The 25,223-nt window shown below is 38.1% G+C and overlaps 1 protein-coding gene across 4 annotated transcripts in view; it reads left to right on the top strand.

The window, feature by feature from the left end:
• MTA3 (metastasis associated 1 family member 3) overlaps nucleotides 1-25,223 on the top strand; it is a 136,610-nt gene that overhangs the window by 97,827 nt on the left and 13,560 nt on the right. For 2 of the 4 annotated variants that reach the window (XM_055816410.1, XM_055816411.1), the window contains exons 17-19: nucleotides 9,500-9,531; nucleotides 16,881-17,035; nucleotides 21,935-21,962. In XM_055816410.1, the coding sequence (XP_055672385.1) occupies nucleotides 9,500-9,531; nucleotides 16,881-17,035; nucleotides 21,935-21,962 (215 nt within the window). The remainder of the gene's footprint in view (nucleotides 1-9,499; nucleotides 9,532-16,880; nucleotides 17,036-21,934; nucleotides 21,963-25,223) is intronic. The other 2 variants (XM_055816413.1, XM_055816412.1) reach the window with 2 other exon arrangements.

Genomic DNA, 25,223 nt, shown 5'->3' with positions numbered 1-25,223 from the left:
CGTAAAAGTGGCTATTTTGGTCTTTAAAAATGGCTATTTCAGTTCTTATCCTAGCCACTCTCTTTAATTAAAAGCCTGCAAAGTGTAAATAAAATGCAAAGAAAGAGCAACAAACCAGTATAGTAATACTCAACAGGACAGGTCCTTGGTTGCTTTCAACTTAAAAATGATTAACATTTGCCATTTAACTCCCTCTCTGCTTATTGGTAAAATACAAAATACACTTTTTTTTTGCCATAATTTATCCACTTTCTCTTCAGTATACAGCAAAACCTCAGTGACCAGATAAACTAGGGAAATGGTGGTTTCTGTGTAATTGCACTGACCACGGTGCACTATTTGTGTAATGAAAGGTTTTGTCAACCTCCAGAGTTTTTGTTTCCATAAATACACTAAAAAGCTTTTTTGGTTCCAAAACGTTATTGATTGTTGCAGGGTTTATTGCATTGTAACAATTAACAGTATCCAGAAAGCCTGCTATGGAGATGATGATATATTCTGTCTTTCAATGCATGCTTTAATGAAATTAGCAAACAAAAAGGAGCACAGTGGGCTTATATTTAGTCTTCTCTCGTGTTATTTTCATAATCTTAGTGTTATTGACATATAAATGTCTGCATGTTCAGGTTTGCTTTTTTCCAACATTGTTAGAAATTTGTTGTGAAGAAACAATATAAATATGTGTACTTGAGGTACACATAATTTACAATACTGAAGTAAATGTCACTGAGGCTTGTGCAAATATCTATTTAGATATGCATATTTGAAGTCAGTCTTACTGGCCAGGTGAGTTGAGTGCTGTATTTTGACAGAATTGGTTATTAACAGATTAATAATTATTGGCTCAGAAATAAGGCAGTGTAATATGGAAATGGTAATTCTTTCTGCCTGTATGGAGGAGTGGGGGAAGGTTATGAGAAACATCATTCATATTTGGTTTAATGCTTTTAAGAGTAATAAAGAACAACATTATTAGCATTTCTTACAGGAGTCTTATGTCGGTTTGAGTCTTGATTTTGCCCAATGTGGCACAAGTTTCCCTTTAATTTTTCCATGGATGCACCTCCAGCAAGAGTCTGGTGCAACCAGTAGAGGTGAGGGAGTCTGTCATTTCTGACTACTATCGCTCAATCTTTATCAAGAATGAGGGAGCTCATTCATCTCTTCATAAATGGTGGGTTTGTGCCCTGGGATCTTGCTATTAACCGATCTGCGTGTCAGTCACTGGTGAGTGGGAGATGTAGTTGTATGCGTGAACCCATGTATAAGGCACAGACATAAGTAAAATTGCACTGCTTAAGCACTGTGTATTGTGACTAGATAGGCAGAAGATCTTGTAGTTGTTTGTGTCCTTTATTGTAGGAGGAAGAGTTTTTCTGGATGGTCTTAGAAAAGTGTTTTCCCTTTTATTTTCAAACAACAGCAAATCTCACGTGAAAAATGCCAGAAAGTTTTTTTCCATTCTGGAAAAAAAAAATCACAGTACTTTGGGGAGTTTTCATGTCATACGCATGCTGGTGCTTGTAACTGCTCTGAGATGCAGTATTTCTATTGCTGCTGAGAATAAAGTCAATGCAAAATATTTTAAGTGGTTCTCAGCAGTGAAGGCAGTCTCTTGCAAATGGGAAAATTCCATCTTCAGAAAATCACAGTGTTGCAGAACATTACGTGTATCCAATTTTATGACTGGAGTTGATGGGAAGATTCAGGTGTGACTGTAAAGTGCTTTGTGGATGTTTTGAATCTGATCTTTAAATTAGTGTCTGGAATTATTCCGAGCAATTACTTTCACCCACAAGCTGCTTAACTGTGAGCATCCAAGTAGTCAAGTTTCACATCAGGCTATTGTTTTGGCAGGGTGAGTAATGATAATTTTTCTTGTAATATTAAGAAACGTCAGGTGGAGGTATTTTACATGCATATAATCTCAGTTAGCTGGCAGGCATTTCCTTACTGTTACCTGCATCAGAATCAGAATATCCACAGGATTTCCAAGATACTAACTTTGGTAGTGAGTTATACAAGTCGGTCTGTGTCCGTTGATACCATTTTTGTGACTTGTTCCTGGCTGAGGAGACTCTGATCAACAGCCCTGATCCTCCTCCTCTCTTCCCCTGCCCAGACCTTTAATGCTGTATTTCAGGCTGAGATGTCCTGATGCCTTCAAGAGGATTCTTTCAACAGTCAAATTTCTGTTCCTGAATGTACTGAAGTATGTAGCTGTATCTAAGAAAGAGACAGCAGTTTTGGGGTCTGTTTTCCTAGGAACCTGCACATTCTGGCACAGCAAGATGAGAAGGTGACATGAGCAATTGGCAAAGGGAGAATGACCTAAAAAAAAAAGTCTCTTCTCTTTTAGATGCTATTTTGGTCAGTCCTTCTGTCTCTGCTTATGACTAATAGTATTGGCTATCGAGGAGGTAAGCAAGGAAGAAGGGCTTGTATTTCACTCCTATTTTTCCATGGGGAAGATGAGGCTCTCCTTTGACAAACACATGAAAAATATAAGCAGCCAAACTGACAAGCAGGGAGACCGGAGCCTTTCCTGCCCCAAATTTTCTTGAAACAGAAAACAATTCTAACATGTGCTTCATCATAATTAGCTTCACGTAACCCTATATGAAAGTACATTACAGAGAAGGTGTTTTCACTGTAGGACAGAATTTCATAGCAGAGAGTTGATTTTTCTCAAAGGTGTCTGATCGTTATCACAATACTATTTTTTGGTAGAGATGGAGACATTCTACTGTGGTGGCAGGCTAGCAGCATGAAATGCATACCAAAAAACATCTGGCACTCCATTACTTCAAAAAATAAGATCTTAGATTTTCCTTTACATATTAATAAACTGTAAACCTACCTAAATTGATATAAACCTTACCTACCAGTGATTCTCAACTGAAGGAGAAGAAATGAGATGTGATAAACAAGCTATTCTGTAAATTCACTTCGGCCATTTCTTCTGTGCTGGAACACAAAGTGTGATTAATGTTGAATTGTGTATACCCACTCTTCCCAGTAATGAGAAACAAAAGTTATATACTGTTCCACAGTCACTTTTTTTCTCTGAAATTTACTTTGGACATGTGCATTCTAGCTTTGGTCCTTGGTGTAACCAACAAATATTTAGAAATACTTGGCTACAGACCTCTTATTGAAATGTGTGTGCTCATACTGATGGAAATGTGAGCATGGAAAGCAGATCTCCCTGGAAAAACCAATGCCGTGTGAACTGTCATTTACTGGAGAAGCAAAGGACTATGAAAAGGGTGTTTATGACTCCTGGTTATTTCCCAATATACATTATTTGGAGTGTTTATTTATGTCATGGTATGAAATGCTTTATGGTAAGAGCCTTGTCATGACTTCCTACGCAAAGTCATTGAAGCCATCTTTGACCCTCAGACAACCTTTTTACCTTTGATTTTTGCAGCTTACACAAGAGTAGCCAGTTTCTATTTTCACTGTCCAGTTGGAAGCAATCATTTTAAATAATTGGTAGAAAACTACAATGTTCTAAAGCTTGCATTTTTGTGGTCAGTATATTCACTTGGGTTTGCAGAGGTACAAATGACAATACTGGAGATGATGAACTAGTGACAACTTCCAGAGCCAAATAATGTACCTGGAAAATGACACAGGCTGTAATTAACCCAGGGTGTTACTGCTGACATTGTCAGTCATTTGTAGAACTAAGCGACTACATCTCATACATTTCATATTTGCATGTCTCAAGCCTTTTTTTTTTTCCTATTTAAAAGTTTTTATTATAAAACGTTTTTCCTTCAGTTCCTTTACAATGAGTTGATGACTCCCCCGTCCCCACTATAGTCTTCATTCCTCCAGCCCCAGCAATGCAAATGACATTGTGACTTAACACGCAGAATAATCGACTAGGAAGAAAGTATTTTTGTCTGAAAAACAGAAATCTTTCCCCCCTCCCCCAAATTTCTTTAAGTTGAGAAAACAATATATTAAGTGTTCAGTCATCATTTGCCTGCAATGAATTCACTTTACAATTATCTCCCAAGCATTTGAGGTTCTTTGATTACAAATAAAGGAACAGTCTTCCATTCTGTGTCTGAAAACTGCTCAAACTGCAGAGTATTTGTTCAGTCGGTAAATGTAAGCAGTGTGACTTACTTATGTTGAATTTGGTCGCAGGAGGTCTTGGGAGGAGCAGAAGCATTCCTGCACACCAGTGTTTCCTTGAATTTCCTCTGAGGAGGAACTATTCCTAAGCACTAGCGTAGCATAGCACTGTGTTGTGCTTTTTTTAAATATGGACGGCGATTGCTTTTGTTTGCCAAAGTCAAAAGACAATTTCCATTCATCTGTTGTTCTCAGGTTTACTGTATATTGTGAAATGTAAGTTATTTCCAAGGGTGTACCTACACTAGGAACTTAATAGGGGATTTTTTTTTTTTTTTTCGTTTATTTCCTTTCTTTCAAAAATGTGCCTTTGGATTTGTGAAGCTTCTTTGCCTGCATTTGTTTCACAAAAAGCGCAAAACTAGAATTGCATTCATGCTTTGATGCAGCACTTTGAGTGTGCCATACATCGCTCATTCTGTTGTGCTGAGGAAATGAATGCTTAGGAGAAGATAAGCATTGTATCTCTGCGTTCAGGGTGTAACACGTGCTTCTGATAACTCGGGCAACAGCAGGGGTTAGAAGGAGCAAGCTGTGTGGAATCAGAGGTGGAGGAAAGGGCACTTGATGCTGAACTACCCCATTCCTGCTGCTGAATCAGTGGTTTTTTTATATACAGGTAATGTACAGGCATGAAATTGCATTAACACTGGCTTTTCTAATTGGCAGAATAAATCAGCTCATAAACCAGCAAACAATAAGAACAACACTGTAATTAAGTTAATGTTAAAAACGCAATGCAGATAACCAGAACCTAATTCCTGGAATCACTACTTTCCCCTAGTATTATTTTAAAGAATTAAAGTTGCAGAAAGAGAGTCCTGTCTGCTGGATAACAGGGTTAGCAGCGTATTACCTCATGAATTACGTGTTCTGGATTCAAGATCTGCAGTTCGTACTTAAAGTGCTTCTGTGTATGATTACTGTCAAGTAGGTTGATTATTTTTTGTAACCTGTGATTGCAGAGCAATAGTTCTTAATTTTAGTACATAATGCAGTAGGAAAGACACATTCAGAAAATGCTTAGGCAGTTAACTGCAAAGACCCTGCGCCTGAGGATAATGCTTTGTGATAATTTTGAATGTTTTTGTGGATTTTGCTTTTCTTGTCTGTATATTTTTTCTCCAGTGTTACAAACTTCTGTCTCGGTAAACTAAAGGTCTTCCTCAAATTAAGTCGAGCTCATTTTTAGTGTGATTATAAGATTATTTTTTTGTTGTTGTAATAATAATACTTTTGAAGTAACACTTAATGGTACTTGTTCCATTGCTGCAAACTGGTAAGAAAAAAACAATTACGTTTGGTTACTTAAAATGTTCATAACCCAAGTGGAGAAGAAATAATGAAACTGTCTCACTTTCTCAGCTTATTTCATAAGGTGGTCTAGTCTGGGTGAAAAAGTTCTTTCCTGTAGTCTTATGCACCGTAATAATCTCGGAGTGTTACTAGGATTAAACACTGCTGCTGTTGCCTGTCTGACTTGTTCATATGCTTAAATGACATTATCTTCAAGCATATTTATTCTGGAAGGTTTAGACAAAGGGCACCTTTCACCCACTGGTATTGCTGATGACCCCATTAATATAAAAGGGAAAGGTGAAGATCAGAGAACTAAGTTCCCTATCAGCAGAACTAAAGGATACCATATATAAACATAAGTGAACAGCTGGAAAAGGACCGGAGCGTTATTAAGGATGTGATTTCTATCCTGGCTTGAAGAACTGTTAAGGGAAAAAAAAATAACATGTTGCTAGGGAACAATGTGTAAACTTGTAATAATTCTGCGGCTGGCACCATCCTTTAGCAGTGGACTTGTTCTGATTTAGTCTTAAATGGTTTTACAGTGGAAACTTTTATAGTGCCTGTATGTCCTGGTGCCTGTAAAAAGGGAGAAACACTTGATTGGTCATTAAGTTTGGTAAAGCAACTTCTGATGTGAGGGAATTTCTCTTCGCAACTTATTTCTGTTTGAGTTCAAATATGTTGTGGAAAGAGCATATGAGCATCTTGGGGAGTTTCTGCCTTTATTTCTGCCAAATTCTCCACAATAATAAGCTTCTAAACATCTTCTCGGTACTGAAGTTGCTCTGTGATTTACTTGCATCACATCACCAAAACCCCTTGCTAGTGATTTTGTCTGACATTTCTGCTTAAAGTGGAGTAATTCACTTCATCGGCCATCAGGGGAGAACCATTCTGTATCCTGGAGTTTCCTTTCTACTGAAGTACAAGTGCAGATTATTGCCTTGCACAAAATCATTTGCTGTAAGAATTCATTTATAAACCGTGTCCACTAAAGGCAGTTTCAGTGTTGTTTGAGCCCAATTATTTAAATTCCCTTAGGCATTCTAAAACTTGGCAGATAAAACTGAAAATCCATGCGTTGGTTTCTGTTGTGTTGAACACCAAGGCATTTGTGTTTTTTAAAGAAGCTCTGTTGTGCTCGAGCTGCATTGGAGGTTGCATTGGCGTGCAGACCTTTTGTAAAACACGCCTCTGAGTGCTGCATGAGTGCCTTTTTAATTGGAAGCAAGGGCTTTCTTCCTTGGTTGCCCTAATTGAAAGCAAAGTTTTCCACAGAATTTGCTGGTGCATGTTCATGCATAAACATTGGTCAGAGTCCTGCCAAATCAGGGTGTAATTATTTTCTGAAAGAAACTGCTGTCGTCTCAGTCCTGAAATCTGAATATTTGGGTATCAGAGTATGTAAGAGTTTAAACTGTGTAGCAATGGCACCTTAATTGGTTTTGTCTGCTAGAATTTTTTTGACTGTCTACTTATTAAACAGTTCTTTTCCCAGCGCTCTATTTATGCTTGAGTTTTTCTAAAAGGTGTTTGGCGACTTTGATAATAATTCAGTGTCTACAGCAGTAAAAGCTAAGAAAATGATGTGCAAAACCCAGAATTTTTTTATTGTATGATATAGCACAGGGATATTGCTCTACAAATATAACAGATCTTTCTTCACTTCTTTGCTCGGTTTTATTAATAGATTTTATCAATATCCTGGAGTTAACAGAGTGCATTGCATTAAGAATGTCTGTGAAGTATTCTTCAAAAATATGCTGCTTAACAGCCTCCAGGTACATTCAGCTGTTCCTCAGTTCCCTTTAGGGAGATATTCTTTCTCTGTTGTCTGTGGAACTGAGAGGGTGACTGAGTATTTTGGGACAACTGTGGCTAAGCATAGTTTTTGTAGATTTGGCATGTAAAACTACGCCAAAAGCATAGCACCTCTGGGTAAGAGCGAAGCTTTTGTTATGGTAATGTGTGAGTAGAAAAAGTATGGATTTTTGGTTTTCACTTGGATCTTTTTGGAGGTGACTGGAAGTGCTGTGTAATGTATCTTCTCTATATTTCAAGAGAGAGGAAGCCTCATCCTTTTTGTTTAATCTGATAATTCTGCTTAAATTGAGGATTCCTCGGGATTGGGGATAGTTTGGCTTGTTTTCTTTCTGGGTAGTTGGGCTTATGAACGGTGTGAGTCCTTGTGTCAGGAGTTATTCAGGTGGTTATACCTCCGTGAATGCAGCCTCTGCGTTTTCTCAGGAACATTCAGATCCTGAAATGTTATTTCACTGGGATGTCAAAAAAATAAATACACTTGTAATAACAAAAATAGCCTTACTGTGAAGATAAGAATTGAACAGGGTTTAGAGTTCTTCACTCTACTGTTATCTTCTCTTACTTTATAACAGTGCCAAATATATTCAGTTATCAGGAAACAGTAGACTGTCACAGCATTTAATTTTTATACTACCAGTTTAAAACTTGCCTGGAGGACTGATGGCCTAAATGTATTTTTATGCATGATAATTCTTGTGCAAAAAAAAAAGAGAGGAAAAAGGGGCTGGGAGGGGAGGTCACAACTGAAATATCAGTAGCTTTAGGTGGGTTTTCACATCACAGAACCTTTATCAATGGGAAGTTATTGACAGCTGTATTGAGAGAGATACATTATTTTTTAAATTAGAGTCGATTAAGAATGAAGACTTGTACAAATGTAAACTAGATACAGGGATTACTGCTGAATATTGGATTAAAGTTTCTAAACAGTTTAAGATGTTTAAAATGGTTTGTGTTTGTATCAGTGACTGAACTATGCCTTCAGACTGGTGAAGGTGACTGTTCAAAGTAAAAGAGAAACACCCATTTGAGCATGTAATTATCGTTTTTTTAGAAAGAGATGTGCAGCTGTTCTTTCTCATGTCCTTTTAATCTCTTTAATACTATTTTTAACTATAACTAAACCCATGGAGAATTCTTTGTGTAAGTGGTGCCAGTTGGGACCCCCATAAGAATTGCAATTTGGAACCAGGGCAAGAATAATTAACCCACTGTAATTGTATGACTATCTCACTTGCAGAATTGAGACTCTGCTGAGTCAATTCGTGCAGAATTGCATACATTTTACCCAGAATTCCATGTAGCGTTGTTAAATGTCTCTTCCAAAAGAAATCTGTGCTCTTATCACCAATGTGATATCTTACCCAAATTTTTGAGCAAGCCTGTGAGATCGCTGGTAGCATCATCTTGCATCTTATAGATCAGCAGTGAATTTTCCTGCAGTTTTTGTTAACTAATTAGGAGGATGTTTAGTTGCTGAAGTTACACTTTTTCGAAAAAAAATGTGGCTGCAATGTGACAACTGTAGCATTTTAAAGCCAAAGAGGGCGAGATATCTTTCCTTAGGGGAAGAAAAAAGCAATTTAATTTGAAGAACAAAGTGAAGTCTATGTTAGCTATTGGCCTAATAGTGATTCCTCATCATTTTTATATAAATATAACTGTGAGTTCAGTTGACTGACTCCCGATTTATCATATAGGAAAGAATAATTAAAATTTCTGGATGTTACACTATGCAGTATACCTTATCAATTTCAAACTGAGAATCCATCTCAAAATTCACAGAAAAATGATTGTCTGGTTTTATAAGCTTTTTCAGATGGAATTAGTAATGGAACTATGCTGATACAGTTTGCAATTTTTTCTGCAGAGCTAATCCTCTATGTTCAACGATGTCGTATGTTAAAAGCACACTGAAAAAAACCCCACTTTTTGAAACATGAGTTATGAATTAGTTCCATTTTTGTAGTTGCTTGCAGAAGAGGTTAATTAGGCAAAGAGAATGAGTGCAGTTAACAGCACACTATAGTGTGCCATATATTTTCAGGACCAGTGATGATTCTCAAGCTCGTTTCATGAGAAATCTTTCCAATCTGCATTTCTGATATGTTCATTGTTGTAGCTGAACAGTAGCATCTTAGCTGTCAGGATGAGATCAGAGAACAGGGCTTTTCTGGGTAAAGACAGTACTCTAACATGCTGTACTACTTTTGTTTTCCAGAATCGTCCAGCCATACAACAAGAACAATAATGGTAAGTATGGAGAAGATTACAGGTATCAATCTATCTATAGATAGGACTTTTCCTTTTGAAAACAAAGTGGATATGGTAGTATCCTAAGCCACTGGCATGTTGTTTTATAAAGTCCAGTAACACTGTACAGATAAAATGAGTTAGCCTGCTACAGCATTTCATGGGAAATCTTGGCAAAAAATGGGAGGTACCAGTGCTGTCAGTTTGAATAGGTGAAAAATCCAGTTACGATTCTTTGTGTTACATGTTTAAGTGTTTTTTGATTGTCAAATTAATGATGATAAAATCTCTTGTATTCTATATATATCACATGTTAGAGCATGTTTAAAATTCAAAACAATAGCTGAGTGATTTCTTGCATCACTTCCTCTGAGTCTGCTTTCTGACTTTACCTTGAGTCTGATTTGTTTGGGTTCCAGAAATAGAGAAATATTTAAACGGGTAGATACGTCTTCAGAAGTGAGATTTAAAAGTTTTATGTGTAAAAATGTTGCGGACTTCGTGTCTATCTTGGGTTTTTATAGGTGAGAAATTTTATCAGTCTCTTTCTGTTTCAAACTCCTCATAAGTCAGAGAAGGACTGAACAAAAATTCACCTAAAGAAAACTTATCTCTGACTGGGAATGTTTCATGCCTGTCCTGTAGAAATCTGGGGAGAGGGTTATCCACTTCTGGAAAAAGACCAATTTTTGAGGCAAGTTTTGAAATTTTAGAATAAAACGCAACAAAACTTGATGTGAGCTTGCCTGTTTTCATCCCTACAGTTTTCAGGATGTCACTTCAAGTTTATTACCTCTTCTGAGTGTATAGCATTTGTGGGATGTATACATTCCCACACAGATACTTGAGTCAACAGGGGACAAAGGATAAATACAGTTCATTGCCTTTATCATAAATAGTCATTAATAATCCAGGGCAACTGGATAATAAATAGGTAAGGACTACAGATCACAAAATTTCAAAATAGTAGAGATATGTCTGGAAAAAGCGATGTTTCTGTTTTCTACTGCATGTGATACAGTTGTTTGTTTAGATAGACCCATTTCAAAATAAGATGCTCAGTTATTCAGGTGTATTCCTCTGCTATAAAATTCTGGAAGGGACTGAAAATTTTTTCAATATTTTTCCAATTCTGCATTGATTTCAAAAAGAGGTAGAGGTTAATGCTGAAGCTGGTAAAAAAGTCACTCTTTGTTTCCCTTTATTTTTTTCCTATCAGTTTTACTCTGAACGTATCACATTTTGTCAGTCTCTCTTTTCCATTAATGCATCAAAACTGCTCTGAAAACTGACCCAAAGAAACAGGGATTTTGCCTATAAAATTTCTCCTTGCACCAAAACATGGCCAAACTTTAAAGAGAAAAGTTTCAAAATAACTTGAGTTTTTGAGGTTCCTGTGTTGTGAACCTCTCCAGACCTCTCTGCTGACAACACAAGCTAATGGTCTGCAGTCAGTGTGTAGTAATTGCCTATTGCACTTAATTAAATAAAAGTACAAGTAAAAATAAATATTGTTTAGTGTGAAAAGGTTATAACAATATGTCCACTCTTCTCTGCAATTAAAGCATAACTGTGTAACGGAATGAGTAATGCGTAATGGAAAATTTCTTACTCTCCAATGAGTAGGTAGAATATGTCAGTAAAGCCAGAAAATGTGCTACTCCTTGCATTAGAAACAATATGAGATTATCTGTTCGATACAGACATAGTAAAGTAATGGTGTTGAGATCCATTTTTGAATGACTACTGCAATAAATAATTACCCTGAAATAAAGTCCCCTTTTTCTGACTGATTATGGTTAATATTGTAACAGATAAAAAGTTAAAGCATGATCTTCAGTCAATGACAATGTGAGAGGAATAACAGCAAATCTGTATACTGCCTCGGATGCTTTGATGTAAAAAGGCTTCTGTTTTACCAAGTTGAAGTATTTGAACTCCTTTTAAGTTGTATTTATAGGTGGTGAAATAACATAAGTAAGGCATTAAATCTGATCTTGTCTCTGAAGATTCAGATTTATGTTAAAATTGAAGCCAATGAGCAAGGAATAGATGTACTTTGCTAAGGAAAAAGAAATGCAGTTTCTCTAAAGAGCATTACAAGAAATCTTCTTCTGTATTGAAATACAGTGATGTCTCCCTAGTTTTCATTTCAGATTCTTTTTGTAAAAATAAAAGGCCAGAAAAAAATTTAAGGGTCTGCATAAGGGGAGGGAGAAGGAGGGGGCCTTCTGTGTTTTAACTAGAAAATTAATTCCCTTTTATTCTGTGGATAGATGCCTAAGTTAGTGTTTCATTACTAATTTACTGATTTATATAAATAAATACATCAAAGTGCTGCTGTTAGAGACATGGTTTATTCAGAAGTTACATAGCTTTTTTGTAACTTCCATGAAATACAGAGGCTACGAACATTGTAGTATTTTAGCCCAGATGCTTTGGGAAAGTATTGGGAGTGAGGAGCTGGGTGTTCTTTTGGTTTTCCCTTGCACAGAAAAATTACTGACTTGGATTTTCAGCATTACATCTATTCTAGGTGTTTTGTGAAAGGCTTGATAGCCAATCAGGAGATTCTAAAGTAATATTTGTGTTGAGTATTTGGTTGATTCCGTGATTGTGATCTGTAGTTTGAAAATCTTTTTTTTAATAGCCTTCATGTTTCTTAAATTAAATTCTATACCTAAGATGAATGCATGCCTGCATGCTAGAATTAACGTTTGCGACTCCAAGCTGTGTGAAGACTGTGTTTTTTAATTTTTGCATTCATCTGAAATCTCTATGAATAAGTAAACTAAACCAGCCCCAAACCTTGATGCATATTAGAAGTACAACGCTAATGCCTTTGCAAAGAAAACCACTTCAGGCATGGCAAAACAGAGTCGATACCCAATTTAAACTTGACATAATTCTACACTTGTTTTACACTGTATCCTGAATGGTTGGATCAATAGAAAATATATTGAGCCAGTTAATATGGATTATTACAATCATCTCAGCATGTCTGATTTCATCTAGTAATTTTCTTTCTCTCAGTGTAGTGAGCTTCTTCTGCTGTGCTTGATTTGACTTGATTTTTTGTTTAAAGATGTGACAAAAAAAATTAAAATGCTAATTTAAGCCAGTTTTTTGTTCTTTGAAAGGATGGGGCAAAACGTTAGCAATCATAAATTCAAGTTCATTTAGAAATTTATGACAATCCAATTAAATGTTCTTTCAGCCACAGCATAAACATTCACCATTACTTTTGACATTATAGTGCCTGTTGATGTTATGTATTTATTTTAAAGCTGGATGTCTTCAGAATCTTCAGTGGCTTTTAAAAGAAATGGTTGGCCACTTATATGCCAGTAAATGTTGAGAAACTTATAGACAGAAACCTTGACTGTGATTTGGGATCTGAGTCTGGTTTTTGAATTGGTACAAGCTGGCTTTCTGATGTGCATCTTAATACCCTTGTGCTTGAAGTTCCTCTGGAGCTAGTGAGGATAGGAGATTTACCCTCCATAATAAAAATGCTGTATTAAGTTGCCCCTTTAATATAAGGTGTGCGTGGAGTATCTTTGTAGGTGTCTTTGAAATAGTATCCAAACTTTGCTGGGCCGGTGGCTGCCACTACAGCACCTGTCATGTGTAGAGTGATGCTACACAGGTAACTCCCAGGCGCAGCAAAGCCTTTTGCTAGTGCACCTTGTGTTGAGAGGCCTGGATTTACAGTTAAGCAACTCATTGCATTAGTAACTTTGTGCTGCTGCTTCCAGAAAATTTGACAGAGGGAAACACAGTTCTTATGCCGCTTCTTTCTTCGTGAAAGAGACAGTTGCATTCACTGAACATTGGAGGTGTCTCAGTGGCCCACTGGGAAAGGAATGTTTGTGTATGCAGCTGGGCAATCCGTGCCCCTGCCAGGGGAGTTTGATGAGCAGCACTTGCAAGCAGCTCTCAAAAATGAAGCTGTGCACCAGTCTGTGAGAGAAGTACCCAAGAACGGTTCCCCCAGAGAAATGTTGTAGCAGGGGACAGGTGGAGCTGAGAAGACATTATAACAAATGGTTCTCGCATAAACTCCTCCTTGTTGAAGACCTTGAAAAGATTGCTTTTGGTCCCAGGGCTCGCTGAGGATGTGTCTGTCTGCAGCATGGAGACCTCCTGTTCAGTAAGTGAAACTCTTCCCAGAGATAACTCTCTGCTGACTTTTTTGTATTTTGTGTTCTTTATTGGATGTAACATTGCCTGAGCCAGAGCTCCCTTAGCCTTGCGAAGTTTTTAAAGTGCATTCAAAGATAGGTTTTCTCGTTACATCTTTTGGGCATGGAAAGATTTTGTCCTGGATGTACAAGAGATCTCAGTGATCGTACCCAGACTGAGATGAGGGAAAACTTGGCGGAAAGGAGTCACTGGGCACAGAGGAGGGTTTGTCCAGCATGCAGTTAGCAAACTCTGGGTAAAGTCCTGCTACTCAGGTGCTGCTCTGTGATCTGGCCCTGGTATGCAGACTCGTAATACCGGTGGTTTTGTTGCAAAATCACAACACAGCTTATTGGTGATGTACATGTCAAAATCAAAATGCCAGCTGCTAACGGCATGTGGTAATGTTAGGGTGAAATCATTGGAGCTTTCTGCATGCAGCATTCTTGAATGAATAGAGTTTCTGTGGTAGTACAGGTGGTATTCCTGAGGCTTTCATAACCTTTCTAGTGTACTGCTAGAGGGGGAAAAATTAAAATCATCATAATAAAAAAAAAAAAAAGGCATTTCAGAAGTACCGTGTGTGAAGGTTCATTTTGCTCTTGGTGTTGATGTTAGTATGACAGTGGCACTGAATGCTCATTTTTATACACAGCAGTAAATACTTTTGTGAGAGGAGCTAATGAACTGATTTTCTACTCAAGAACTTCAATTGTTTTGGTTAACTAAAAATTAAAGATAGTGTGCTAGCACAGACTGGAGAACAATGATCTTATTTTCTCTTGTCCTTAAGTGAAATGTAATTAATTTCTTGAAATATTTTGAAAGGACCAGGGGACAAGGGAAATAAAAAATTCCAGCCATGTAACAGAAAAGAGATTATATTGTAACTGTTGCACCATTTTCTCTAATATTATCTCTTGCCTGGAATAAGACTTAGGGTCTAATAAAAGTAGACAAAACAGAAGTTCAGAACTAGTAATGACATCTGTCTCTGCTGGGTGAAAGAGTATTATGAAAAAACACATACTTTTTCCATCAGGCTTAACTGTTCTTCAGAGTTTATGCCCTAGGAAATACATTTTTTTTGTACCTTGTACGTGTCCTGAACATTTTTTGCCCGTGTGTGTTGCCTTGAGTAAAGGAAATATTCAATGGTGTATTAGAAAGGAGCCTGGGAAAACATATAAAAGATTATATTTGATAACTTAAACCCATTTCTGACTGGGGAAGCACAGCAAAATATTGCCATTTGGGCCCTTGAATGTTCTTTATAATGCATGCCACTGGCAATTGCCAGATAAAAATAATTAATGTAAGATCTCATGTATGGCAGTGTTTTCCGTGCATGAATTCTTAGTCGCTTTTTGAGCACTATCCACTTAGTACACTAAGAGATCATCAGTGAAATACCTTTATGAATTTCTGATTTAATCCAAACTATGTATTTTATCCTGAATTTATTCTAAATAACGGCTGAATTACTTCTAGTAGCATGTCCTTTAGTTCTTCCTCCCCACCAAAGCCCATATAAAAAAATATGTCGAAACTAAACTGCAGTTTAGAGATGGAATGAAAAAACAGAAAAAAATAGGCAAATATTTAGAGGGACTACAAAGATAGATTTACAGCCCCATGTGCAGCAACAGCTAAATTCACCATAAATCCTATTAGTCTTGAAGAAAGAGTTATATGTGACTCACTCAAAATTGATGTCTTGTTGCTTTTTGTTGTTGTTTGGGTTTGTTACATCAGATCTTGAGGAACCATACAGGAGATTATTCAGTTATTTGCACTAAAATAATGAACACTGGAATATTTTGCCAAATGCATAAAGTTTGTGCTTCTGGAGGTAGCAAATGGTGTGGATTGGGGCATGTTGAAAGTTTTGGCATAATGCGAATATAATGAATTGAATACGAGTGTAAGAATTGTGCAGAAGAAATGACAACGTTGTTTATTCTTTTTGGCTGTTATGTTTTAATGGCGTGATTTAAGAGATTAGTTTTGTATTCTGTTCTGCTAGTCTCTGTGGATGCTACCAGCCCCTTCCTTACTCAGTGACTGTGGAACTGGTCCTCTAATTAGAGGGTACTCCCATGAGCGTGCAGCTTTGTGCACGTTTTAGGAATACTACAAAAAATGCCAGCAGTAATGTGGAATACTGGTATTATTTCGCCAAGAAAACAGTAGTACTTCTTCCTAAGAAAACATGGTGTTGAATCCATGTGAGAGAAAGTAAGCAAACTTTCATCTTTGTATAATGTCTTCTATGATACCTGTCTAATCAAATAATGTTGTTTGTTAGTCCTGCTGATAATCAATTTTGTGGGAAACAAGGCTTGAATTTCCAAGACTGATACGTTTGTCATGGGATATTCTTGTAAAATGTTACCTATAGACAATACGGAAAACATTATTTTCACTCTCTCCTTTTCATGTATCAAAAGACAGCTTCTCTGGTTAGATTTGTGTACTTGCTCTTGTTGCACAATTATAAAAAAGGTTTAGTGGAAAATTATTGTATCATTTTATGTTTAATGTCATCTGTATTAAAATGAATGCAGACATATTGCAGTCAGCTCTAGTATATAATGACTGGTGAGTAAACCTAAGAACCATGACACCAGCAAGGTGATACAAACCTTTGTTATCCTGCTCCCATTTAGGTTAGCAGCAGGACCAAACCACTTGTCTTACTTGGTGGCATTTATTTTAAAAGAAAGACAGGCAGAGTAAGGGCCTATAAAGTGAGAAGTATGGATTTTTTTAAACTTAGATTAATGCCATACTTGAATAAAAAAAAAGTCTTATATCGGATTGGCTGGAATGCTGGCTTTTTGCTCAGAAAACGGGAATTCTCTGCTAAAATCAACTGGTTTCTGTTGTGGAACTGCTTTGTTCATGGCGTTGACTCATGCCTCAATTTCTCTTTGTATAAAATGGCATTAGCGATAATTAATTTAGCTTCTAAAGAGCTCTAAGACCTGTGGATAAAACATGTCAGTGCACACAGGGTGTTACCTGACTGCAGGTACTGGCTGAGGAAGACTAGCTGGTTTTTGAGAAGGGTGCTGTGCGTAGGCTGCCCTTTACAGCAGAATTAGTTAACAGGATTATGATTCTTCTCAGGCAAACATCTTTCCCTTTTATTATGATTTCAGCATGCTGCTCCCCATGTTCATATGACTAATGGTAAGGCCTTGCAAGCCAGTGCAAGTGCCATTAAGACAAGCACCATTCCAGTGATCAAGAGACAGAGGCAAAATTGGCTTGATGCTTCAGATGATGGTTTCTTTATAGCTACAGAAGAGACCAGGTAAGAGAAATGAAATCTAAGCAGGGAACGAGGCTTCACTGCATACATATTATTGATCTCCTATTTGATTAACAGTTTTTGACCTTATTGCTTGAGGTTGTGTTACAGTGAAGAGCAATGTTACATGAAAACATACACCCAGCTTTGCACTCTGGCATACTGATATTATCAGTATTTCACTAGTAGAAGTTACTCAGTCAGGGCTACTTCTTTACAGAAAAGATTAGAACTTTTCCATGTTGCTAATTGTAGTTCATATACAATGAAATTTAAGGCACCTCTGATCATTCAGCAAAATGTAGATGCATCCACAATGTAGGTTATACTCTAAAATTTTCAGAACTTGAGAAATACGTAGCAAAGCATAAATACATAGCAGATAGCATCTTTTCCAGGCTAGAAATTGATTTCCTTTAAAAGCAGCTGAGATTATCATCTTTTCCAGTCTTTCATTTACAGAGTAATTGATAAAATTTAACAAGCTTTTGCTTTTCCCAGTAGAGCTTGATGTCACGGAAGAGTCACTAGTTTTCTGGGGGCTTCTCTGTTCTTTTCTTCCCCTGTTAAGATCTGGCCATTCCCTGATTTAATTCAGGCTAAGACAAGAAATTACAGTCTAATTTTGTAAGCTGTGGTTGCTGGGCCTGTTATTTAGAAACCTTTAAAATCTTGCTTAAGCAAGGGAATTGTTACGGCAAGTAACATCAGACTGCTCCTCACTTCTGTGATTATTTCACAAGCCTAGAAAAACTGGTAGTTGAACAAAAATGTAAATAATAAAATGAAGGAAGAAAAAGAGCATATGTAAATACAGAGCTAACCAAGGAAAATGTGCATATTTAGTCCCATTTGTGGTAGATTCAGCTAGGGAAGTCAAAATACTAGTATGTGACAATTTGGTGGTTATTTCAAGATCAATTAGCTATGGCACTTCAGTTTTCTTGTGTATGAGGAATGCAACAATTCCGAGAGAGTGGTAGGAGGATGATGGGCTCTTGGGCTTCTAATATCTAGCCCAAATCGATAGCATTCACTATTCCTGAGAGTTGCTTGATGCAAAGAGCTTAGTACTATCAGACTAATCCCTAGTGATTATACCCTCAAAGTGAGACTGGTAACCTTTTGAATTTTCATTTTTTTTTTCCAGTTATTATAGAGCAGTCCCTGTCAAAGGATGAGATGAGTCCTGCACTGACAGTGTTTGTCTCTCCCTGCTGATCTCAGAGGTAGCCCAGGCAACTGACCTGGACTAGATGTTTAAATTCTAGGTGATTGAAGTATGGTGAGATAAGTCCTGCCTTTGCTATCACTCATCTGTGATAGCCCAGCCTATTCCCATCCTAGGAAATCCCCCTCCCCACTCCCATGGCTGCGGGCACCGTACCTGGGCCAGGCAGCAAAGCAGAACTTGCACCGTCTCCCCCTGGCACCCACGGTGGTGGGTAGACAAGGGGCTTCATCCTCAGGACATCTGCTGCACTATTCCAAATCGTGAAACATGTAGAGAGTAACGTTTCAAATCTCCTGGTGTGGGGAACACAGTGCAGTTAGGCCTCATTGATACTCCCTAAACCAGAGGTGCCTGAACATGCGGTGCTGCATCGCTGTGGCCATGCTGAAGCAGCACAGCAGGGAGTGCTCAGGGGCTGGCGTGGGGTGCGTCCCGGTGCAGCCGTGCCCTGCCTGACGAGGGCTAACCCCAAAAGTTCGATGCCAGTACTTACCGCATGCACCTTCCTTCTGTGATAGCAGCACACAAGGAATATTAGTGCCTCACTAATGCTAATCTTCAAAAGGCTAAGTGGTGGGAGACAGCAACTTTTTATCTTTTGAAACTCTGTTTCACATGAGATCTGTTCCTTCTCTCTCACAGGCCTTTTCCTTTTTTTTTTTTTTTAATTATTTTTTTCCCCTGTCCCCATCCCCATCGATTCCTTCCCTACCTCAGGCGTGCTTTCTCTTTTCTTTTTCCTTTGATCCTTTGATTCCCTCCACCTGTACTCCATGATTATTTAGAAGAGACGGTGGAGATGGTGTATCTTGTTCTCTCTGGGCTCTCACTTGCCTCCAGCCTTTACAGCTTGAAGTGGAAGGCACTGCCTGGTTCTGCTGCTAGGAATGCACTGATGCCCAAGATGACAATTAAAGCTCTGCTCTTTGGAGGAAGAGGGAATAGACACTAGTCCCTGACAGGCAGCCTGTCCGGTGACAGGAGTTCATGTAGCTGAGCATGGCCGTGACAGACTTGAATGCCACATAATTGCAATGGGAAGCAATATCTAGGGAGGAGATGTTTGTGAAAAAGCCAGTACTGCCATAAAATGGAAAAAAAAAAATAATCAGTTGCCAGTTTGCAGCCATTAGGTGTTTAAATATTTTCTGAATGCTCAGGTCAGAAATAATCTCCCCATTTGAGTCAAGGTAACAACTCATTCTTTAGGGCACTTGTTTCAAGTTGCATCAGGATCCAGTCTGCTTTATCATGTGCATTTGTTCATTAAAAATACACATTCTAATTACAGCAAAAGGAAAAATATCTTTCAGTACAATTACAGCCTGTAAAAGGGAAAATATTGGTCAGTATAATGTTTTGTTTGCAGCAGTCCATAACAATTTTTATTTTTCCATCCTAAACCATTTTTTTTTGTGTGTAGTGAATTAATGTTTAAGATACATATTTCTATAGAACATTAAGTAGGGAGTCTAGAGGGTAATTTTTCTCAGATATTTAGCTAAAAAAATAATATCAACCAACTATTGTCATATAATCTGAGAAAAAAGTGTAACATTGCTGCTAAACAAAACGAGGTGCCAGTCTTTTTCATGCTAACCAAGTCAAAGATGCACTTGAGCACTGTAAATTTTATTATCCATCAACAGATGAGATGAATATATGTATTTACACTTATAGCTCCATTTAAGAAGGTAGTTTAAAAGAAGTTATCATCCTTCCGCCTCTGAATTTAAGCAGCAATCATATTTCTGAAAAGTTAACTGTTGTGTATCTCATTGCTCACAGATTTGAAATACTTGTGGCAATGGATGAGTAGGGAGCTATATATTCAGAGCAGTGAAAAGAATTGTGGGAATTATACATCATCTAAGCTTTCCAAGGGAACCCTTGGAGTTACCCTAGAATTTTAGGGCAATGCCCTTCACTCTTCATTCAGGCCACAGTTCAACAGTGCCTGCAGGTATGCTTAAAATTTAGTGTGAGCATATGTGTCATTGAAACAGAAAGACTGGTGTTTACATCTGAAGTTCAATATATTTTAGCCCTTCAGAGGAGAACAGGAATTACTGTATATCTGTTGTAATGTGCATCCTCATTTCAGCTTTTTTTTTTTTTTTTTAAGTTGTAGCTTTTGGATGCAGTTTCCTCACCTATTCCGTGTCAGTATCTATGTCACTGGGGAAAAATGTCAGCATAATTCCCTTCGTATGCCCCTCTCTCCAAGCCCAAAGGCCTCTGCAAAGCTGGACTGCACATTAGCACTGTGCTGAGCCCCAGGTCTTACAGCCCCTGGACAGTTTGAGGAAGGGAAAGAGTGAGTTTGCGTCTGCCTTACGTATTAGTGCCATGAAAGAACTACTATATATATATTCTATTATAGGCCCAGTTAGAGGTTAATGCAGTAAATTACTGTATTGTGTGAAATGAATTCTTTATACTGAATTTCCATTCTGGGAGTTAAATAATAATTGAAAAAATGGGTTGATCTATATCTATATATGTAGATCCCCTTCCTGAATATATCAGCATGCTCAGTGCATTTTGCCAATAAATACAGAGGTCCCCAGTTTTGCTATCTCATCTGTGGAGAGCTGCATTCTCTGTTCAAAAACCTTTGTGATGCCTGTGTGAGTCCAGCTCACTCGGGGTTTCCATGCCTCTGTTCAGTCACAGGCTTACAGCAGGGATTAATCTAGGCAGAAAACCAGGTGACAGTTCAAGAACACTTACCTTGACATTACATCCTAGTTTTGGGTTGACCTTTGCTGGATTTAACTTTTTTGTGTTTCTTTATTCTTAGCCTTTTTGAATGAAAAAGGAATTCTCATTCCGTACTACGAAAGAACTTGCTCAAGATACTATTCTAAAGTGCAATCTGTTTACACAATTCATTGAAAAATCACTCTTTAAAGAGACTTACATTTATCACTGCTCACCAAGGGATGCTCCTTATTTCTTTTTAATAAACTTAGATATTAGCTGCTAGGATTCTCCTAGCACTAAGCGCATGCTTTCAGATCCACCAAAAGTCTCGTAACTATAAAAGAATTTTATTCAGGACAGTGTACTAAATCACCTTTGCTACAAGGAAGCCTTTTAGGTTTTATTTCCCTTCTGTTGACTAGCTGTGATGAGGATTCTATTATAGGCCCTGTTAGAGGTTAATGCAGAGAATTACTATATTGTGTGAAATGAATTCTTTATACTGAATTTCCATTCTGGGAGTTAAATAATAACTGAAAAAATGGGACAGTTCATTTTAGTAAATTTGTAATATCACCTTAATATCTGTTGAGTTATACAAGACATAATCATGATCTATGAATGAAATTAGTAATACAGCCATTGGATGTCAAGGGAAATGAATCTGTTGATTAAAACTTTTCTTACCTGTTCTAGGTATGCAGTGTGCATACAGTTCCTATACACATGCTCTGTTGGTAACAGAACGCACGTGCATGCTAATCATCATACTTGTATAGGGACAGCTAGAACACTGTGGAAAATGAAAATTTTTTTTCAGCATTTGCATTATAAGAAATGTGTGGAAATGTTTGGCTGAATGGGTTATAGCAGCAGATTCCATATGCTTTCCCTTCATGGGCCAAAAAGCATATTTGCATATAGAACTGCAGTTGAATGACTCGATGCTTGTTTCCTTTCAGTGCTGAAGCAGTTAGAAACCTTCTCACGGTAAGTGCAACTCCATTGGGAATGAGTTAACTGCAACTGCTAAAATTAGAACGTAATCTGTAGCTGTTAGCAGCAGACATTGCTTCCTTTTTGCTGATAAATGATTTGAGAGGCATCCCTGTGGCAGCATTATGTAGGCAATTTTCATATTCTTCACTTCATGTTCTGTCTCCAAAAGGAAAAGCTTCCCTTGATTTGTTGAGGTGCTATGTAAGGATATCACAGTCGCTGTGATAATTACCTGATACCACTCATTTTTGTTTATGCATGTCTCATAGCACACACACAAAGCTTAAAAAGCAAAGTTGCATGTTGAGAAAGAAGAGAACGTGAGGCTGACAACCACCTTCAGCAAAATGTTGAGTCTTGTCTTGCCACCAGTGGTCTGGTTCCCTTGCAGAAGTGGGGGAGTCACGCTAGCACTCAGCCCTTCGTGTGCCTGCACACGCTGCCAGCACTCTGCCTTGCAGCTTTGTCACTGCAAACCCTCACCTGTACCTCTGAAAGCAAACTGAAAACCTGCGTGAACCAAATCCAGTATTAAGACTTAGGAATGACCTGCCCTTGACCCTTCTCCCTCCCACGTGTGTTTTAATCAATGCTTAGACAAGGTCAGGCACCGTGTTTGAGTTACGACATGTAACACGTTGCTGGGAGAAAAGGGAAAAGTAGAGGGGTGGGTCTTCAGCACCTGGGGTCTGATACACGGTGCATAGCTGCAGGCCTACATCAAAGTCAGAGTTCTAGTGCTAACTGCTCCTGCGTCCTCTTCACGTGTGCTATTTGTATCACAGGATTCTTCATAGGTATGTTTATTCTTTCTTTTTTCAGTTGTCCCCAACTGTGCACCAAAAAAAAGTGGGTTTAATATACGCTCAGGGATGACCTCTGCTTTTCATGCAGATGAGGCAGTTTGATTTGAATGGGGATCCTGGTTTTGAACATCACCATGCTTGGATCCAGGGCACAGTGCATTTTCGTCTACCTGCATGGCACTGTGGCTGTTAGACCTCAGCCCCATAACTTGACTGCATGAAGATGTCTGGCTGCACCCTTGGAAGCATCAGCTGCAGGCTCAGAATGATGCACCAGCTACTACCCTCTAATCAAAAAATCAGCCTCTACAGATGTAATTTTCTGGTTCCTTTACTTCTGCTGTATTATATAGTTGTCATACATCTTGAAAAGCAGGAATTACAGGATATATCCCTTAGAATTATGTCTAATCCTGGCTGATAGGATTGAAAACATCTTACTGATTGGTTACAACCGAGCACAGGTGAGCTGACAACCATATCCAGTCACTGTGAAAATATCATCTATGGGGAATTTGGGGAGGAACTGTCCTTGCTACAATTTAGGAGCTGTCCTACTTGGCTAGCTACTGTTCAAAGTCATTATACACTGATGAGAGTGAATAACAGTTTCTGTGAGCTGTTATTTTGACCTTATTTAGTGTGGACTATTCATGAATGCTGCACACTGTTCACACCTTATAAATCACACTTCTGTGAGCTGTAGCTGAGGTGCTGTGATACAGAATCGCAGCCAGTGGTATAGAAACTAGATCATGATCTCTTGCCATTTGTTTCTCGTTGAGCAGCTTGCATGGGTCTACAGATACGTTCTTTCACTCCACGTGATTTTTTTCCTCTGGCTCCTTTTACACTACCTACTAAGTCAAAGTAACACTACCGTGATAATGCAAAAGTTTGTTTTTAAAAGCAGGATCATTCCATGAAGTTAAATCAACTCCTTTGAAGAATGTGAATTATTCTATTTTTTTAACTTATAAAAGGAATAATAGATATATACGTGGAAAACATGTACGTAACAAAACTCAATATTCAGTGTAAGTTGTGCCATTAGTTAGAGCTGGTGTGTTTGAAAAGCATACAGTATTAAAGAGTTTTGTTTTGTCAGTCTTCAGAACAAATTAAATACATTCTGGTTTGGAGCTATGTATTCATCTTCTTACAGTTTAAGATGAAGTTTTAGTGACATTGTAGAAATCTACTTGCCCTGTTTAAAGCTACATGGTAAGGGAAAGATGTTGCAGTGGTTGGAGTGCTTACAAAAATGTGATTTGGTTCCCTGCTCCCTCACTGACTTCCCGTGAGACCTCAAGCAGGTCTTTTAAGTCCCTATCTCCAAGCATTTAGATGTCTGACTCCTCGTATCAAAATTAACAAGGTGCTTAAATGCTTTGTTGAAGATTTGGAGGCAGTTGTCCATGTGCCCTCTGTTCTTTGCCTGAAGAAATAGATGAAGGGTACTTTATTTGTTCACCGGGGTGTTGTACCCAGAGCAGGTCAGAAGCCTTACAGGGGATCTTTCAGAGAAAACTTCCCACCTTTTTTGGTAATAAAACCTCACAGAAGTGGCACCCACAGGAGTCCAGAAGCTGTTGACTGAAACCAGATGATTTGTTAGTTTCAGAGGTGTCTCCACTGATTAGCAGGTGAAAATTAATTAGCGTACAGCTTCAGTGATGACTGCAGGGAGACTGAGGCTAAGAACAGATGGCTGTAAATGACCTAGTTACTGCTGCCTGAAAAGTCACACCGTTGGATCTTGTAAAATGATCCTGTCTGATCCTACCCTGCTGTGAGCAGCAATTCAGATGTGCTGCCTCTCTACGGTGGCTTAGATACCAAAGTATGTTTTGCAATTCCATCTTGGGTAGGAGCTTGAATGTGGTTAATTGAGATGACTCAGCTAAAGAGCAGCGGCACATTTAAAAGGTGTTACTCATCCACTTTCAGTCTTCTCCACTCCCTTTGATGGAAGTCATTTCACATTTAGACAGTAGCTGCAGAAATAGCCAGAGCACTGTATCTTGGGAAAGGGAAAGACAATTTCTGAAATGAGGCTTTTTGCAAAATTTTACTGTCTTAGGAAGCTTGGGGGGGAACTTAAATGAAACATGGGGATGATAATAAGTGATTAAGGATTATCTTAGACACAGATGTTGGCGGAACTTTTCCAAAAACCTCATTCACTTTGTTGGACCTAGAGACAATTCAGCAAAGCTCTTAGATGCATGGCTGACTCCCACTGAGTGCAGTCCGTCAGACAGTACCTCTTGTAGTCAGTAACTTTATGCGTCATGCAGTTCTTTTAACCTGTTTTCTTATGGTTCTTGGCAAATTTTGAATTTTTTGCAGTGTGGTTGGCCATTTCAGAAGGCTTTCCTTCAGAAGCTGTCTGTTGTGTTTGTGCAGAGGATTTGATGTAGCTGAACCCAATCCTCTTTATAGG

The sequence above is a fragment of the Falco peregrinus genome, chromosome 11 (genome assembly GCF_023634155.1).
Source record: "Falco peregrinus isolate bFalPer1 chromosome 11, bFalPer1.pri, whole genome shotgun sequence".
NCBI lineage: Eukaryota > Metazoa > Chordata > Aves > Falconiformes > Falconidae > Falco > Falco peregrinus.
Note: the sequence above shows the minus strand (reverse complement) of the source record. Positions and strands in the feature narration are given on the sequence as shown.